Source organism: Physella acuta, unplaced genomic scaffold (genome assembly GCF_028476545.2).
Source record: "Physella acuta isolate Inbredline_101_S28 unplaced genomic scaffold, ASM2847654v3 ptg000658l, whole genome shotgun sequence".
Lineage (NCBI taxonomy): Eukaryota > Metazoa > Mollusca > Gastropoda > Physidae > Physella > Physella acuta.
The window spans coordinates 480,879-499,152 of record NW_026732177.1 but is presented as its reverse complement, the minus strand read 5'-3'; the positions used below and the strand labels follow the sequence as shown (position 1 = coordinate 499,152).

Here is an 18,274-nt window from a genome sequence, read left to right as displayed (position 1 = left end):
ATATTATCCAACACCTCTACAAAGACTCCAACTGCTAGATTATCCACAAGTTAACCAGCCCTTTTTCAGTGAGTACAGAAATGTTATACGCTTTTCACGTATAAAGTACATCAGACCAAAAGGTTGAAATACAGTGGACCCTCACTTAGCTGGAGGTCTAGATATTGAGGATGCTATACTCTCACATTGACAACAACATGCCCAATCCACGCTAAGCAAACTATGATGAACCTTCTTAATATAGGCTTAATGATCAACTGGAAAAAACAGAAGAGATAAGAATCAACAACAAACAGGAGTTCCACTTAGGATACAAGAAATGACTATTTGAGCAAGATCACTTTACACATCTAGGATCTGTTGTAAGATGATGGGGGAGCAGATGAGGACATCAAAAGACATATCAGCAAAGTATCCAACATCCTCCGCACAATATGGATGTCAAGAGCTGTCTACAGTTTTCCAAATATGACTGTTGAACAGCAATGTAAAATTTGTTCTCCTCTATGGTTCTGAGACTTTCAATAATGAATGGCTGTGTAGCAAACTGAACATCAGGTGGCCTGAAAAAATAACCAACTGTGATGTTCTAACATCCATCTTGAAGAGACGCCTTAACCCTCAGGCTGGTAAATCCTGGGAAACAAAAAATACACATTTTGTAAAAAAATAAAGACAACTGTTTAATCTTTAAAGAGACGCCCTCCACCAGTTGCTGTTATGGTGACATATTAAAACTGGAATATCTTGAGTGTGGAAATTGTACTAAAATAAAGATTGTCTACAAAGGTCTACCCTTTTATTTCAAACATTTGTTTGACAATGTGGCTTTGGCAAACATGCTGACTGATATAGCACAAATTTTGAATTAACAGTAAGATATCTGAGTTTTTTACATTTAGAATCAATAGTGCCCACATATTAGTTCATGTATGAAAATATCTTTTTTAGTTTAGTTCAACTCATATATAGCCCTACTAAATATTAAAATAAAATAGCATCAAAAATTTTTTTTAGTTACCAGTTATACTATGATAGCACCTTCCAGCAAGATTTGACTGTTTTATTAATCCAGGTTCGCTGCAGACAAACAAAATGTTTTGGTTAACAAATTGAAAATATCTGTATCACATCACTTAAGTTTATTTAGCCTGCCGGTCCATGGGGCAAGTGCAATAGAGATAAGCTGTTTCTGTGACTTCAGCATATGAAGGGATAGTGTGGTCAGCACCATGCCCAGTCTCCTTTACTTTTCCTAACGTGAGTTAGGTACCTATCAGAGCAGCTGGGTGGACTCAGGGAAGTTCTGCTGACTTGAATCCAGATTCAAACTTGAGACTTTGGGTTATACAGTCTTGCTCCATAGCTAAGCCACACCATCACCTTACATAATTTGCTTTAAATCAAATGTTTGCACCCCACTTCTCATTGGGAAGTACATTGCAGTACAGTTGGTGCTTGTTTAGTGTAACCTTAAATTCACAATGATAAATAAACAAATGATTTATAAAATATAACTATATACAAATAATACAGTGTATGTGAGTAGCAGAACATTGGAAAACTAACCTGATAGTCTCAAGTTCTAATAATGGGCTCTAGTAACTGGTTGGGAAAATAAAGGTGGCTGAGCATTGTATTGAACTTGACTACACTATCCCTTCCTATGCCAAAGTCAGATCTCTCCATCTGTCCCATGGACCTGAAAGGAAGCTTACATGTACAAATAAAAAAAAATTAACAAAATACAATCACAACAGTTCAGCTCTACATAATGGTTTTTAATTTATCATTCAGCTTTATTATTCAGTGTTACATTTTTTACTGTTATAATGCAATTAGTTTACCAACAAAAATCTGTACAATAAATTTCACCTTTAATTAAATCAGATTGGAAATTCTTTCATATTTACAATCATACCTGGTTTGTTTCAACCTATCACAGCACTTGGTTTTATTTTTTACTGTAATCATAAACCCATAAGCACAAAACACCTGCAAAAAAAATGACAAGATCAGTTTACTTTATTATACTACAGTATAAATGGTACTTAAAAGTGATACTAATAATATTACTAATATCTTAATTTAGTTTACACTCTTAAATGGAATACTTAATATTAAGAATGTAGCATAGTCCTCCACCCCACAGAAGTCATATAAAGGGATCTGAACAATTAACTCTTAAAGTAACATACATGGTAGTACTCTAGCCACTTGAATACAGAGGGTTGTAAATCAGTTGATTGCAGTGTTCTAGAACATTGTTGGTATCTTTGTCCCTGTGTCTGTCTTATTCCTGTCTCCATGTTGAGAGAACCTGAAGATTAAAGTTTTGAAATTAGTAAAAATTTAAATAAAGTGCTTACGTCTAAGGCCCAATGGCATAGCTAGATCGGGCGTCACCCAAGTAACGAGGTTTATCTTTAGTCTGTTAATAATACAGTTGGAACTTTACGACATGGTATCACCCCCACCCTCTGGTAATAATTGTCAATTTGTACTTAAAAGACTATTTAACTTTAATTAATCATTAATGGGACTGGCAAAACATTTTTCTTCTGTATATTTTGCAATTTTTTGCCTTGATGTCACCCCCTTAATTAAAAGGCTTAAATTGATAAATAATAGTGTCATCTGGTGCAGTCTGCACCCTCAACCCGTGCTATGCCAGCTAAGGCAAGGGTTATCAATAAAATGTTATAAATAAAAAAAAAATATTAATAAATTAATAATAAGCCTAATTAGGTAATTATTAGTAATTAATTATTAATAATGTAATATTAATTTTATAATTATTAATTAATAATTAATAATAAAATACGCTCAACTGGAGGTGAACGTGAAACGGGGAATAAAATACGTTAAAATAGAGTTTTACCCCTTATAGATGTAGATCTAATTATTGTGTAATTCACTAATCAGTGCCAAGATCTATTTTATTTTCTACAAAAAGATCTTGATATATTATTTCCCACCAAATCGATTAATTATGTTTTCTGTTGGATCTTGTTTCGGTATCGTAAATTATTTAAGTAAAATAAACAACGATCTTAGCTGTTCGATTACTTTAAAATATTTCAGCGGGATTTTCGACAGTACGGCCAAGTTTAAAATATCTGTACTTTCGTTTCGACACTACGGGCTAATCCCGAGTATTTAGAGGGGGAAAAAATCTTCGATCGGAAATTCACGTTTATCGAGAATTTACACGAGATGTCCGCCAAAATGGCGTCATTTGAAGGGTTGTAAACAAACAGTTGAAATACAAGATTCAAAATACATTCGAATCTATATCTAGAATCTATAAGGATTCTATAACTATAAAGTATTATTATTATTTACTTAGAATTTGAAAAGATGCTATTATTAGCAATGTTTAGATCTATTAGTTAAACTGTTTACGGCTGCAAATTACTCAGCTTTACTCAACTTTAAAAACTGGTTCTTCTTGAAATTGAAGGTAAGCCCACTGCCACACTCTGTGACACTCATAACTGGGTAATCTAATAAATAAATTAACCTAGGCCCTAGGCCTAATTGTTTTAGTTTTAGTAAATTCAGCCGATGCTAGAAATGTAATGAAGAAGAAACGGTAATCTATCGTTTTGGGTACGTAAAATCGCCCGCGGCTATTTATGTACGAAAACGTTACCTCATTGTCAAGGCTTTAATAGAAGTAAATTGTCATACTTTTGTGTCAAATATTATAGATAAATGAATAATAAACCAAAATCAATGGCTAAATATATCGATATAGGCCAGAAATTAACTTTAAGCAGCAGTGTCTTAGAGCAAGATTTGCTATATATTACTATATAAACAGCAGCCATTTGTAAAATAGAGTGGCTTCCCCCTGAATCTGGCGCTAAAAGCTTATAAAAATAAACTTAGACAAGATGGCTGCTATAGTAAATGAGCATGGTTGCATCTGTTGGAAACATCGCTGGTGTATATTTATTACTGAAAAGTTTTAATTCAATTGTTTAAAAACAGGTACATAAATGAATCAAGGAAACATTTTTGAATTTTTTAAAACATAAATCCTCCTCAATATGTGAAATAATTATTAAAATGTAAGGAGTCACCTGTTTTTCACATTACAAGGCGCGGGCGATTTTACGTACCTAAAACGATAGATTACCGAAGAAACTAATGAACAAAGCATTAGGCCTAGGCCCTAACTTATTGCCATTGGTAATCTATTGTCGCCTGCGACTAGTAAACTAGTAATATGAAAAACAGGTAACTCCTTAAATTTTAATAATTATTTCACATTTTGAGGAGGATTTGTTTTGAAAAATGCAAAAATGTTTCCTTGTTTCATTTATGTACCTGTTTTTAAACAATTGAATTAATACTTTTCAGTAATAAATGAAGACTAGATCTAGCTATGTTTCCAACAGATGTAACCATGCTCATTTACTATAGCAGCCATCTTGCCGCAGGCAGTTTTATGTACCTAAAACGATAGATTACCAACTTATCATCTTACTAACTATTATATATTGGAATGGGCCGCCAAAGGAATAAAAATTAGGGCCTATAAAATAAAAAAATATCAGGAATGAACTTTTAACAATGGCAGGCATTTTAATGATAATATTAAAGTGATTTATTAATTGTTATGGCAGGATACAGATCCACTCCTCAAACGTCAAATTTTAGGGTCAATTTTCATCAATGTTCAAAGTAAAAAATATTGACATATTATAGGCCTGTAACAGTTTAGTTGCTTAACAAGTGAGGTATTCAATAATATAAAAAATTAATAGCGCTAGACATTTACATCACGTTCAAAATGTAGATTAACCCACTCACTCACACTCAACTTTTTTTCAGATCTCAAAATGTAGTGAGGTCTAAAAATCTACAAAATTCACAATATCATCAGCATAATTACACTGAAGTGTCACCAAAGTATATATTTATTTATAATATGTCAAACTTTACAAAATATACCAGTTTCTAGCTTATTTCTTGAAAACAAAACAACCACTCTTTCCTTAAAAAATTTTAGAAACACTTTAGTGCCAAAAAATATTACAGAGTAAAACATAAGTAAAATTATGAACCAATTTTTACTATAGTTGCAGCATTTACATGGCTAAGTCACATATTTTCTGGCACAGAATAGATTATCATCAATTATTTTTTAAAATTACACTTTTTTCTTTTTCAGCAGATATAAGTTTGGCATTACCTATGAACTTGATGACAGTGAAGTATGTCTACATCTTCAGCTAAAGGATGGTCTTATCTTCAGGAAAAGCAAGGTATGTGAATAACATTGAAACACTTTGATGATTGTGTACAAAGTCACTCCTTGTAAATACTGACCACATTTTACAATTAACTGCTTATTTATCCTAGGCTTTTCTTGGGATCAATACCTGAAAGACATAGATGCAAAGGCAGCTCCTGCCACATGTTTTAAACAGGTTAGTTGTCTGTCAGCTTGGAATGTGTAAGGTGTCTACTTTAATCTCTGTGATGACAAACCACTTCGAACCTGATCGTGTAATTCATTACACTAGATCAGCATGGAGAAAGTCTCTTCCATTGCTCATTAGTTTAAGTCTGAAGAGATTAGTAGTTCCTGTAAGGTAATTGCCATAGTTCCTGTATGTTTGAAACAAGTTAATTGCCATAGTTCCTGTATGTTTGAACCAAGTTAATTGCCATAGTTCCTGTATGTTTGAAACAAGTTTATTGCCATAGTTCCTGTATGTTTGAAACAAGTTTATTGCCATAGTTCCGGTATGTTTGAAACAAGTTTATTGCCATAGTTCCTGTATGTTTGAAACAAGTTTATTGCCATAGTTCCTGTATGTTTGAAACAAGTTTATTGCCATTTGAAACAAGTTTATTGCCATAGTTCCTGTATGTTTGAAACAAGTTAATTGCCATAGTTCCTGTATGTTTGAAACAAGTTAATTGCCATAGTTCCTGTATGTTTGAAACAAGTTTATTGCCATAGTTCCTGTATGTTTGAACCAATTTAATTGCCATAGTTCCTGTATGTTTGAACCAATTTAATTGCCATAGTTCCTGTATGTTTGAAACAAGTTTATTGCCATAGTTCCTGTATGTTTGAACCAATTTAATTGCCATAGTTCCTGTATGTTTGAAACAAGTTTATTGCCATAGTTCCTGTATGTTTGAAACAAGACGAGGATAGATTGAATTAATTGTGTCAAAGCTGTTTCTGTAAACAATGAATAGATCCATGTGTGATCCTTATAGGCCAGCACTCCTCCGTCCAATGAATTTCACAAGTCAATGAAGCTTGAGGCTAATGATCCGAGGAACAATACCTCCAGCTGTATAGCTACAGTCATAGACATGCAGGGGCCAAGACTCCGGCTTCGTCTAGATGGCAGTGATGACAAGAATGACTTTTGGCGCCTGGTTGATTCTGGTGACCTTCACCCTGTTGGCTTCTGTGAGCAACACAATGGCATGTTACAGCCTCCGCTAGGTACTGTACTTCTCTTTACCTCTGCTTTCATTTGATCTTTTGAGAAAATCTTCAATTTGCTTTTTTTTATACTTGATGCTAGATAATACCTATTTTAATAGCTAAATGATGTTAACATATGTTTTTAAGCCACTAGTTGTGGTATACTGTGGAGGAGTAGCATTTGGAATGACCTTAGAGAAAGTAAAACATTTATCATACAAAAAAGGCTGCAAGACCCCAAACATTTTTTTAAATTGGATATTGACCTTGGAGAGCTTGAAAAATAATTGACAAAATTTTGGGTTTCATTCACCTTTTTATTTCCATTAATTAGATCTACATGTTTCAATGCAAAAAGCAATACCAAAGGAATATGCTAGTTCATTCATTTTTTTTTCAGAAAACAGAAATATTTCTGCAAAAGAAATGTTACTTTTTAAAATCAGTACTAATCAGGGAGGGGGTGTAAATGTTATTTGGGTCTATGTTTGCAATGTTTTCCAGAAGTGATTTGAAAACTTTAAAAAAATTTCTGTTATCTTTTATTTTATTATGATCAATTCTCACAATTGCAAGTGTGGATTATGTTAACATTGTTTGCCCTAAATGACATTCTCTGTTGACTGCAGTCATCTACATGCTAACTGTGCCTTCTTAGACGGCCAGGGTCTAAGAACAATTTTATTACCAATGCTAGATAAAAAATGTCAGTTTGATTTATTAGTCTGTACTAAAAACATATTTTCTGTTGAATAGGTTTTCGAATGAACTCGTCCAGTTGGCCAGGATTTTTACAAAGAACACTGAAGGAAGCAACATTAGCCCCAGAGTCTTGTTTCAACAAGGTAAAGTTTATACAGTTGGCCATTAGGATTTGCCTGCTTCTAAATAGGTTAGATTGTAAGAAAGTAAACTATGGAGAGAAATAATTGTAAACATGTTCTCTAGGAGCCTCCAACACCACCTGGCAACTTATTTCTAGTTGGCCAGAAACTGGAAGCCGTGGATAGAAAAAACCCTGCCCTGATATGTCCTGCCACTGTTGGCGCAGTCAATGAGGAGCAGATTCACGTCACCTTTGATGGCTGGCGCGGTGCCTTTGACTACTGGTGCCGTTACGACTCCAGGGACATCTTCCCTGTGGGCTGGTGTGAAAAAAGTGGACACCCATTGCAGAGTCCAGGTGTTAAAGGTGTGTTACACCTACATTACATGTTACACCTACATTACATGTGACACCTACATTACATGTTACACCTACATTACTTGTTACACATACATTGCTTATTAAACCTACATTACTTGTGACACCTACATTACTTGTGACACTTACTTTACATGTTACACCTACATTACATGTTACACCTACATTACTTGTTACACCTACATTACTTGTTACACCTACATTACTTGTTACACCTACATTACTTGTTACACCTACATTACTTGTTACACCTACATTACTTGTTATACCTACATGTTACACCTACATTACTTGTGACACCTACATCACTTGCACTTTTAAGTAGGAAACCTTCAGAGATTTTTTACATGTTACATTAAAAGTAGTAGGAATCTGTCTATCTATCAGAACTGGAAAAAGTGAAAAATTTATTCCAATGAAGAGAAACTTTTAACTCTTTAAAACCTAAAACTTTGCTTTTAGCCACTCTATTAAAACCTATGACCTAACTTCTTGTTTTAGCCACCCATTAAATACTAAAACTTTACTTTTAGCCACCCCATTAAAACCTAAAACTTTACTTTTAGCCACCCCATTAAAACCTAAAACTTTACTTTTAGCCACCCCATTAAAACCTAAAACTTTACTTTTAGCCACCCCATTAAAACCTAAAACTTTACTTTTAGCCACCCCATTAAAACCTAAAACTTTACTTTTAGCCACCCCATTAAAACCTAAAAATTTACTTTTAAACACCCCATTAAAACCTAAAACTTTACTTTTAGCCACCCCGTTAAAACCTAAAACTTTACTTTTAGCCACCCCATTCAAGTCAGTTAAAAGTCTTCGTGAGACGGAGCTGAGTGTGAGTGTCGCAGGGAGTGGCTATGGTGGGAGTCCGTCCGTGAGTTCCCCCAACTCCCAGACTGTGGGAGGATACAGTGCCAGCCCCTCCATCAGCCCCCCCAACTCCCATGCCAGCCCCCTGACCCCCAGTTCTGAGGAGGTCAACCACCTTTCACCCCACGAGAGCACAGTTACTAGCTCCGAGCCTGACACCACAGGAGCAGACGCTGAAAAAGGTGAGCTCACTCTTCCCCTACCTTGCTTCAACTTTTTATTTGTCTAAAGAAATGATTAAAGTAATTAAACATCTATATACTAAGTTTAACAACAGACATGTTTTTGGTTAAAAGCCTGACAGATGTTGGTCCTATTTTCAGTGTGTGTCTATGTAAACCACAGTTGTAACAGTGGGAGCTTGCTGTCCCCACGTAGTTTACTAGCGGACATGCCCAGCAAGTTTGGGCCAGGCCCCATCAGCTCAGTGCTGGCTGATCTTGTGGAGACCTGCATTGAGTGCGCTGTACAGCAGAGGCAGGTCTTTGACATTTTAAAGATGGCAGCTGCTGGGACTGGCAAGATCACTATTAGAGGTAGGACATTTTTTTTTACTGATGGCTGGGCAAGATCACTATTAGAGGTAGGACATTTTTTTTTACTGATGGCTGGGCAAGATCACTTTTAGAGGTAGGACATTTTTTTTTACTGATGGCTGGGCAATTTTTTTTACTGCAGGCTGGGCAATTTTTTTACTGCAATATTGGCAATTTTTTTACTACAGGCTGGGCAATTTATTTTACTGCAGGCTGGGCAATTTTTTTTACTGCAAAATTGGCATTTTTTTTACTGCAGGCTGGGCAATTTTTGTACTGATGGCTGGCCAATTTATTTACTGCAGGCTGGGCAATTTTTTACTACACACTTTTATCATACTTTTTCTAGGGCAAACTACCTAGTATTAGTCTAGTGCTGAGATAGAATCACATGGAGCTAGGAAATCAAATTAGAGAACCTAGAAAACAGTTATTGAACTCAGTTTAAGTTTGGGTTAAAGTAAAAACTTTGTAAAATGTTTGTAATGGTTTTTCAGTGATATTGTTGGAATCAAATATGTTAATTTTTTTCCATTGACTAGCCACCCACAATAACAGAACATTTACCAAAAGAATAGTCTCCTACGACAAGGTGTCAGACTTCATCCAATTTCTGGAAGGGTTCAGGGAAAGTCTGGGCTGCTGTGAGAACTTTCTCAGCGCTCACTCTCACATCAAGCAGTGTCTCAAGTGTCAGAACAACCGCGCCAAAACTTCTGCCAGGAGATCAGGTACATTTTCAAGTTGTTTCACATGCTTTGGTCTATGGTGGGTGGGTTGGCTACTGTATGTTCATGGTGGGCAGGTTGGCTATTGTATGTTCATGGTGGGCAGGTTGGCTATTGTATGTTCATGGTGGGCTGGTTGGCTATTGTATGTTCATGGTGGGCAGGTTGGCTATTGTATGTTCATGGTGGGCTGGTTGGCTATTGTATGTTCATGGTGGGCAGGTTGGCTATTGTATGTTCATGGTGGGCAGGTTGGCTATGGTGGGCAGGTTGGCTACTGTATGTTAATGGTGGACAGGTTGGCTATTGTATGTCTATGGTGGGCAGGTTGGCTATTGTATGTCTATGGTGGGCAGGTTGGCTATTGTATGTTCATGGTGGGCAGGTTGGCTATGGTGGGCAGGTTGGCTACTGTATGTTAATGGTGGACAGGTTGGCTATTGTATGTCTATGGTGGGCAGGTTGGCTATGGTGGGCAGGTTGGCTATTGTATGTTTATGGTGGGCAGGTTGGCTATTGTATGTTCATGGTGGCCAGGTTGGCTACTGTATGTTAATGGTGGGCAGGTTGGCTATTGTATGTTCATGGTGGCCAGGTTGGCTACTGTATGTTAATGGTGGGCAGGTTGGCTACTGTATGTTCATGGTGGGCAGGTTGGCTACTGTATGTTCAATGTGGGCTGGTTGGCTATTGTATGTTCAATGTGGGCAGGTTGGCTATGGTGGGCAGGTTGGCTACTGTATGTTAATGGTGGGCAGGTTGGCTACTGTATGTTCAATGTGGGCTGGTTGGCTATTGTATGTTCATGGTGGGCAGGTTGGCTATTGTATGTTCATGGTGGGCAGGTTGGCTATTGTGGGCAGGTTGGCTACTGTATGTTAATGGTGGACAGGTTGGCTATTGTATGTTCATGGTGGGCTGGTTGGCTATGGTGGGCAGGTTGGCTATTGTGGGCAGGTTGGCTACTGTATGTTAATGGTGGACAGGTTGGCTATTGTATGTTCATGGTGGGCTGGTTGGCTATGGTGGGCAGGTTGGCTATTGTATGTTAATGGTGGGCAGGTTGGCTATTGTATGTTTATGGTGGGCAGGTTGGCTATTGTGGGCAAGTTGGCTATTGTATGTCTATGGTGGGCAGGTTGGCTACTGTATGTTCAATGTGGGCAGGTTGGCTATTGTATGTTGGGCTGGTTGGCTGTTGTATGTTTATGGTGGGCAGGTTGTCTATGGTGGGCAGGTTGGCTACTGTATGTTCAATGTGGGCTGGTTGTCTACTGTATGTTCATCTTGTTCCAGCCCCGTGGTTGCCAGACTCAGAAGAAGACAATTACCAACCCCCCAAGTCTGTCAGACGGCGCTGGTCAACAGAATCATCAGAGAGCTCCAGGGGTGGGGCTAAACTTGTCCCCAGCAGCAACAGGCAGTACTCCACCCTCGAACCTGGTCAGGAGTGTTGTCATGTGGTTTGTGTGATGTCATGTGGTTTGTGTGATGTCATGTGGTTTGTGTGATGTCATGTGGTTTGTGTGTTGTCATGTGGTTTGTGTGATGTCATGTGGTTTGTGTGATGTTATGTGGTTAGTCTGATGTCATGTGGTTAGTCTGATGTCGTGTGGTTTGTGTGATGTCATGTGACTTGTCTGATGTCATGTGGCTTGTGTAATGTCATGTGACTTGTGTGATGTCATGTGGTTTGTGTGATGTCATGTGGCTTGTGTGTTGTCATGTGGTTTGTGTGATGTCATGTGGCTTGTGTGATGTCATGTGGTTTGTGTGTTGTCATGTGGTTTGTGTGATGTCATGTGGTTTGTGTGATGTCATGTGATGTCATGTGGCTTGTATGATGTCATGTGGCTTGTATGATGTCATGTGGGCTTGTGTGATGTCATGTGGTTTGTGTGATGTCATGTGGTTTGTGTGATGTCATGTGACTTGTGTCATGTCATGTGGTTTGTGTGATGTCATGTGGCTTGTGTCATGTCATGTGACTTGTGTCATGTCATGTGGTTTGTGTCATGTCATGTGGTTTGTGTGATTAATGTGGTTTGTATGATGTCATGTGGTTTGTGTGATGTCATGTGGTTTGTGTGTTGTCATGTGGTTTGTGTGATGTCATGTGGTTTGTGTGATGTCATGTGGTTTGTGTGATGTCATGTGGTTTGTGTGATGTCATGTGGTTTGTGTGATTAATGTGGTTTGTATGATGTCATGTGGTTTGTGTGATGTCATGTGACTTGTGTCATGTCATGTGGTTTGTGTGATGTCATGTGACTTGTGTCATGTCATGTGGTTTGTGTGATTAATGTGGTTTGTGTGATTAATGTGGTTTGTATGATGTCATGTGGTTTGTGTGATGTCATGTGACTTGTGTGATGTCATGTGGCTGTGTGGTGTCATGTGGCTTGTGTGATGTCATGTGACTTGTGTGATGTCATGTGGCTTGTGTGATGTCATGTGGCTTGTGTGATGTCATGTGGCTTGTGTGATGTCATGTGACTTGTGTGATGTCATGTGACTTGTGTGATGTCATGTGACTTGTGTGATGTCATGTGGCTTGTGTGATGTCATGTGGCTTGTGTGATGTCATGTGGTTTGTATGTCCAACCTTGTAGTGGTCAAACAAGAGATAATTGTGTTGATTGTTTTTCTGAAAGTTGTGACTGCCATCCAACAAATCTTCCTGTCTGTTGAATGTTTCTTGTGTCTACAGCCAGCTCAACAACAGGGGAGAACAACTCCCAACCCCCACTTCTCCTCCCTGCAGCCCGCACAGTGGATCCTTCAGAGTGGAGCGTGGAGGACGTCATGACTTACATCAAAGAGACTGATGTAGGTCTCACACCTTATATTGAACATTTCAGGAAACATGTAAGTCAGTTTTATGTTGAAACATGTACCCCCATATTTTAATCTCTCAACCCTCCCTTACTCCCATCTCTCAACCCTCCCTTACCCCCATATTTTAATCTCTCAACCCTCCCTTACTCCCATCTCTCAACCCTCCCTTACTCCCATCTCTCAACCCTCCCTTACCCCCATATTTTAATCTCTCAACCCTCCCTTACTCCCATCTCTCAACCCTCCCTTACTCCCATCTCTCAACCCTCCCTTACCCCCATATTTTAATCTCTCAACCCTCCCTTACTCCCATATTTTAATCTCTCAACCCTCCCTTACTCCCATATTTTAATCTCTCAACCCTCCCTTACTCCCATCTCTCAACCCTCCCTTACTCCCATCTCTCAACCCTCCCTTACCCCCATATTTTGATCTCTCAACCCTCCCTTACTCCCATATTTTAATCTCTCAACCCTCCCTTACCCCCATATTTTGATCTCTCAACCCTCCCTTACCCCCATATTTTGATCGCTCAACCCTCCCTTACTCCCATATTTTAATCTCTCAACCCTCCCTTACCCCCATATTTTAATCTCTCAACCCTCCCTTACCCCCATATTTGATCACTCAACCCCCCCTTACCCCCATATTTTAATCTCTCAACCCCCCCTTACCCCCATATTTTGATCTCTCAACCCTCCCTTACCCCCCATCTCTCAACCCTCCCTTACCCCCATATTTTAATATCTCAACCCTCCCTTACCCCCATATTTTAATCTCTCAACCCTCCCTTACCCCCATATTTGATCACTCAACCCCCCCCTTACCCCCATATTTTAATCTCTCAACCCTCCCTTACTCCCATATTTTGATATCTCAACCCTCCCTTACCCCCCATCTCTCAACCCTCCCTTACTCCCATATTTTAATCTCTCAACCCTCCCTTACCCCCATATTTTAATCTCTCAACCCTCCCTTACTCCCATATTTTGATATCTCAACCCTCCCTTACCCCCCATCTCTCAACCCTCCCTTACTCCCATATTTTAATCTCTCAACCCTCCCTTACCCCCATATTTTAATCTCTCAACCCTCCCTTACCCCCATATTTGATCACTCAACCCTCCCTTACCCCCCATCTCTCAACCCTCCCTTACCCCCATATTTTAATATCTCAACCCTCCCTTACCCCCATATTTTAATATCTCAACCCTCCCTTACCCCCATATTTTAATCTCTCAACCCTCCCTTACCCCCATATTTGATCACTCAACCCCCCCTTACCCCCATATTTTAATCTCTCAACCCTCCCTTACTCCCATATTTTGATATCTCAACCCTCCCTTACCCCCCATCTCTCAACCCTCCCTTACTCCCATATTTTAATCTCTCAACCCTCCCTTACCCCCATATTTTAATCTCTCAACCCTCCCTTACCCCCATATTTGATCACTCAACCCTCCCTTACCCCCCATCTCTCAACCCTCCCTTACCCCCATATTTTAATATCTCAACCCTCCCTTACCCCCATATTTTAATCTCTCAACCCTCCCTTACCCCCATATTTGATCACTCAACCCCCCCTTACCCACATATTTTGATCACTCAACCCCCCTTACCCCCATATTTTAATCTCTCAACCCTCCCTTACTCCCATATTTTGATATCTCAACCCTCCCTTACCCCCCATCTCTCAACCCTCCCTTACTCCCATATTTTAATCTCTCAACCCTCCCTTACTCCCATATTTTAATCTCTCAACCCTCCCTTACTCCCATATTTTCATCTCTCAACCCTCCCTTACTCCCATCTCTCAACCCTCCCTTACCCCCATATTTTGATCTCTCAACCCTCCCTTACCCCCCATCTCTCAACCCTCCCTTACTCCCATATTTTAATCTCTCAACCCTCCCTTACCCCCCATCTCTCAACCCTCCCTTACTCCCATATTTTGATCTCTCAACCCTCCCTTACCCCCATATTTTAATCTCTCAACCCTCCCTTACCCCCATATTTTGATCTCTCAACCCTCCCTTACCCCCATATTTTGATCTCTCAACCCTCCCTTACCCCCCATCTCTCAACCCTCCCTTACTCCCATATTTTAATCTCTCAACCCTCCCTTACCCCCCATCTCTCAACCCTCCCTTACTCCCATATTTTGATCTCTCAACCCTCCCTTACCCCCATATTTTAATCTCTCAACCCTCCCTTACCCCCATATTTTGATCTCTCAATGGTCCCTACCTGAAAATTTCCCAGGAAATAGATGGAAAAGCCTTCCTGCTGCTCAAGAGTGAGATGATGCTGAAGTACATGGGTCTAAAGCTGGGACCAGTGGTCAAGTTGTGCAATATCATCGACAAACTCAAGGCTAGATGCAACAAGTAAAGACTTGCCACACCTGCCTGCCACAGCAGCTCCATATCAACATGCAAGACATGTTTCAAATGTTGCATTGTAAAAGCTCCATGTCCCATCAACATGCAAGACATGTTTCAAATGTTGCATTGTAAAAGCTCCATGTCCCATCAACATGCAAGACATGTTTCAAATGTTGCATTGTAAAATCCAAAAGTTGTAGAGCCAATGGGGTTAAACAATAGAAAACTGACGGGTAAGCAATACATTTTTTATACACCTGGTGCCTGGCACTGGGGCGGTCACTCGCTGGGTCACGCAGCCAGCTGCTGGGTCATGCAGCCAGCTGCTGTTGGTTGCTGCAGCTATAGACTGCTGTTTACATAGAGCTTTCGGGGATATCAAGGGTTATTCACTGTTTTTGTTGGCTTTTTCTTTTCTATGCTTGTGATTTATAGCTCATTTTTCCAATTGTATCATATGTTTTTTTCAAACACTTTTTCACTTTTAAAATTTGTTGTTCCACAAATTATAGGGCTTATTTTACAACCTATTCAATGTTGATTAAACAAAATAGAGTATTGCAAAGACTAGGAAGAGTTGATGAAATTGTATTTTATTTAGTGCTGATTGTTTCAGAAATCAAATTAAACTAGATTAGATATTTACAGATTAATGTAGCAATAGAGTAGCGGGGGGGGGGGGGATACAATAAGCTACAGTGGTAGGGGGGAATACAATGTTACAGTGGTAGGGGGGAATACACTACATTGCTATGTTGGTCTGTAACAAGTGTTTATCCATGTAATGCTAGTGATGTGTGCTAAAATGTGAATTGTTTGAACCTGCCATTCCCAGTTGTCAGATTATCCACTATGCAACTGTTTAATACTGAGACGAGAGTGATTGAATGTCAGTACTAAAGGTTTACATGTTACATGCTGTTTGCTCTATTATGCAAAGGAAAAAATGTGCCACGTTGGTTAGAAAATGTGCTGTCGGACAGCAACTGTGACAGCAAGTGGTTGACATCAAATGTCTGTGTGTTATTGATCTTGTGACAGCAAGCGTAACTCTTTGACAGCAACTGTCTGACAATGATGTGTACCACCACAAGACACAACAAATACAAGCAACTATGACAGCAACTGTCTGACAATGATGTGTACCACCACAAGACACAACAAATACAAGCAACTATGACAGCAACTGTCTGACAAAGATGTGTACCACCACAAGACACAACAAATACAAGCAACTATGACAGCAACTGTCTGACAATGATGTGTACCATCACAAGACACAACAAATACAAGCAACTATGACAGCAACTGTCTGACAATGATGTGTACCACCACAAGACACAACAAATACAAGCAACTATGACAGCAACTGTCTGACAATGATGTGTACCATCACAAGACACAACAAGCCCTATAATTTTAGCGCTTGCTGGACATTCTGCTATTCTACTGTAACAAGCATTTCTATGCCCAGTTTTCAACTGAGGTAAGGAATAGATAAGTAGTAACTAGAGATGCTTAAAGACTGGGTTTTGTCTGAAAGGTGTGAGGGAATCTTAGTGGAACTGTTTGCTTGTATTGTACTCTCTATCTTGTTCATGTTTAATTACTAAAGCTGCACACTGCCTTCATTTACACATGTTTCATTCACTTCATATTTCTGATGTTTACATTTTTCTTTTTTCTTTCATGGGTTTTTTTTTCCATATCTTGAGCTATATTTTAACACACTACATGGAAAGGTAGTTTAAGTGTGTCATTTATTTGTTAGTAAGTAAATGAACAATATTATTGTTATCTTTGTACTTGGGCATCAAAAGCAGCTCAGAAATGCCATCTTCTTTGAAATTTGAGGTTATCTCTAATGATCTAATTCTAATGGGATTCAGGGGGCTTCTCGAATTCTTATGGGATTAGGGGGTACTTTTAATCCTAATGGGATTAGTAGGTTCTTCCTCTGGCCGTCCACTGGATGTTACAGTGATGTGTTGGATGTAACTGGCCACTTGAACAGAGTAGAAAAAAGACCAGGCTAAGGTTACATTGTTATTTTTACAAACTTGCTGTTTTATGGAAAACTTAATTCAAGTATTTTTGTGCGTAAACTGCCATCTGTTTATGATGCCCACAAAAACAAGTTGGAATCTTAAACATGCCCCCCCCCCCCCCCCCTGTCCACTTTCAATGACATGGATGTCAACACTAATTCAGTTAGTTCAATAACATGTATTGTGTGCCTTGCTATTCTATCAATTATTATAGGAAACTTTTTTCTGTATTATATTTTATTAGGTTTAAATATAAGTAAAATCCAAGAATGTTTTGATAAAACTAAATGTTTGAGATGTTAATCTACTAAAGCTATGACAGCTGCTTGATTTATTTTGTCATGTCACCATTAGACATTTATGTTTTTGTATAGCAGAATAGTTTCTCTAGTAGTTATAGGATTCCCAACATTTGTGTTAATATTGTTGACTTGATTGTGCTGGCTTACCAAACAGGTTCTAAATTTATCCTTAAAGGTGCCATCTCTCTAACATGAGGAGAGCTAGCTTTTTATTTTTAGCTAACATTTTAAAAAACACATAGTCTATGTGTGTGTGTGTGGATGCCATAAACAGATGAGCCTGAATTGGTTGTGTAAATTCCATCCCTAGCAAGTCTTGTAGGTCATTAGATGGGGACAAGTACTGCTGGCATTCTCCCTCTCTTGGTCTATCAGATGTACTAGTGTTGGGGGACAACATGTTCTGTGTATCAGTGGCCATACAGCACATACCACTGGTCAGATTGTATGTTCTGTGTATCAGTGGCCATACAGCACATACCAGTGGTCAGATTGTATGTTCTGTGTATCAGTGGCCATACAGCACATACCAGTGGTCAGATGTTCTGTGTATCAGTGGCCATACAGCACATACCACTGGTCAGATTGTATGTTCTGTGTATCAGTGGCCATACAGCACATACCATTGGTCAGATTGTATGTTCTGTGTATCAGTGGCCATACAGCACATACCATTGGTCAGATTGTATGTTCTGTGTATCAGTGGCCATACAGCACATACCATTGGTCAGATTGTATGTTCTGTGTATCAGTGGCCATACAGCACATACCACTGGTCAGATTGTATGTTTAGGTACTGTTTGTTTATCTGGAATGGATTTCTTTAGATGTGATTTTGGGTTTTTCCTAAGATTTATCTATTTTATTTTTGTTCTTATTGTTAAATATAAGA

At 38.8% G+C, this 18,274-nt stretch overlaps 1 protein-coding gene across 2 annotated transcripts; it reads left to right on the top strand.

Annotated features, from left to right (window-relative positions):
- Nucleotides 1–3,211: 3,211 nt before the first annotated feature.
- LOC131948714 (polycomb protein SCMH1) lies at nt 3,212–17,193 on the top strand. 2 transcript variants are annotated; one of them, XM_059310383.1, is made up of 12 exons: nt 3,212–3,463; nt 5,186–5,276; nt 5,374–5,441; nt 6,247–6,481; nt 7,220–7,308; nt 7,412–7,655; nt 8,465–8,728; nt 8,870–9,082; nt 9,625–9,813; nt 11,107–11,253; nt 12,521–12,678; nt 14,911–17,193. In XM_059310383.1, the coding sequence occupies exons 2-12, from the start codon at nt 5,228–5,230 to the stop codon at nt 15,037–15,039; spliced, it is 1,785 nt and encodes a 594-aa protein (XP_059166366.1). In that variant the 5' UTR covers nt 3,212–3,463; nt 5,186–5,227; the 3' UTR covers nt 15,040–17,193. The 2 variants fall into 2 exon arrangements, with proteins under 2 accessions (XP_059166366.1, XP_059166365.1); XM_059310382.1 differs by having other exon boundaries at nt 5,183–5,276.
- The last annotated feature ends 1,081 nt before the right edge of the window (nt 17,194–18,274 follow it).

Bases quoted from the DNA above. Each gene is read 5' to 3' on its own strand.
- LOC131948714 (XM_059310383.1), top strand. From the start codon at position 5,228: ATGTCTACATCTTCAGCTAAAGGATGGTCTTATCTTCAGGAAAAGCAA. The intron at 5,442-6,246 runs GTTAGTTGTCTG...TGATCCTTATAG, and splicing joins CTGCCACATGTTTTAAACAG to GCCAGCACTCCTCCGTCCAA. The intron at 7,309-7,411 runs GTAAAGTTTATA...CATGTTCTCTAG, and splicing joins CAGAGTCTTGTTTCAACAAG to GAGCCTCCAACACCACCTGG.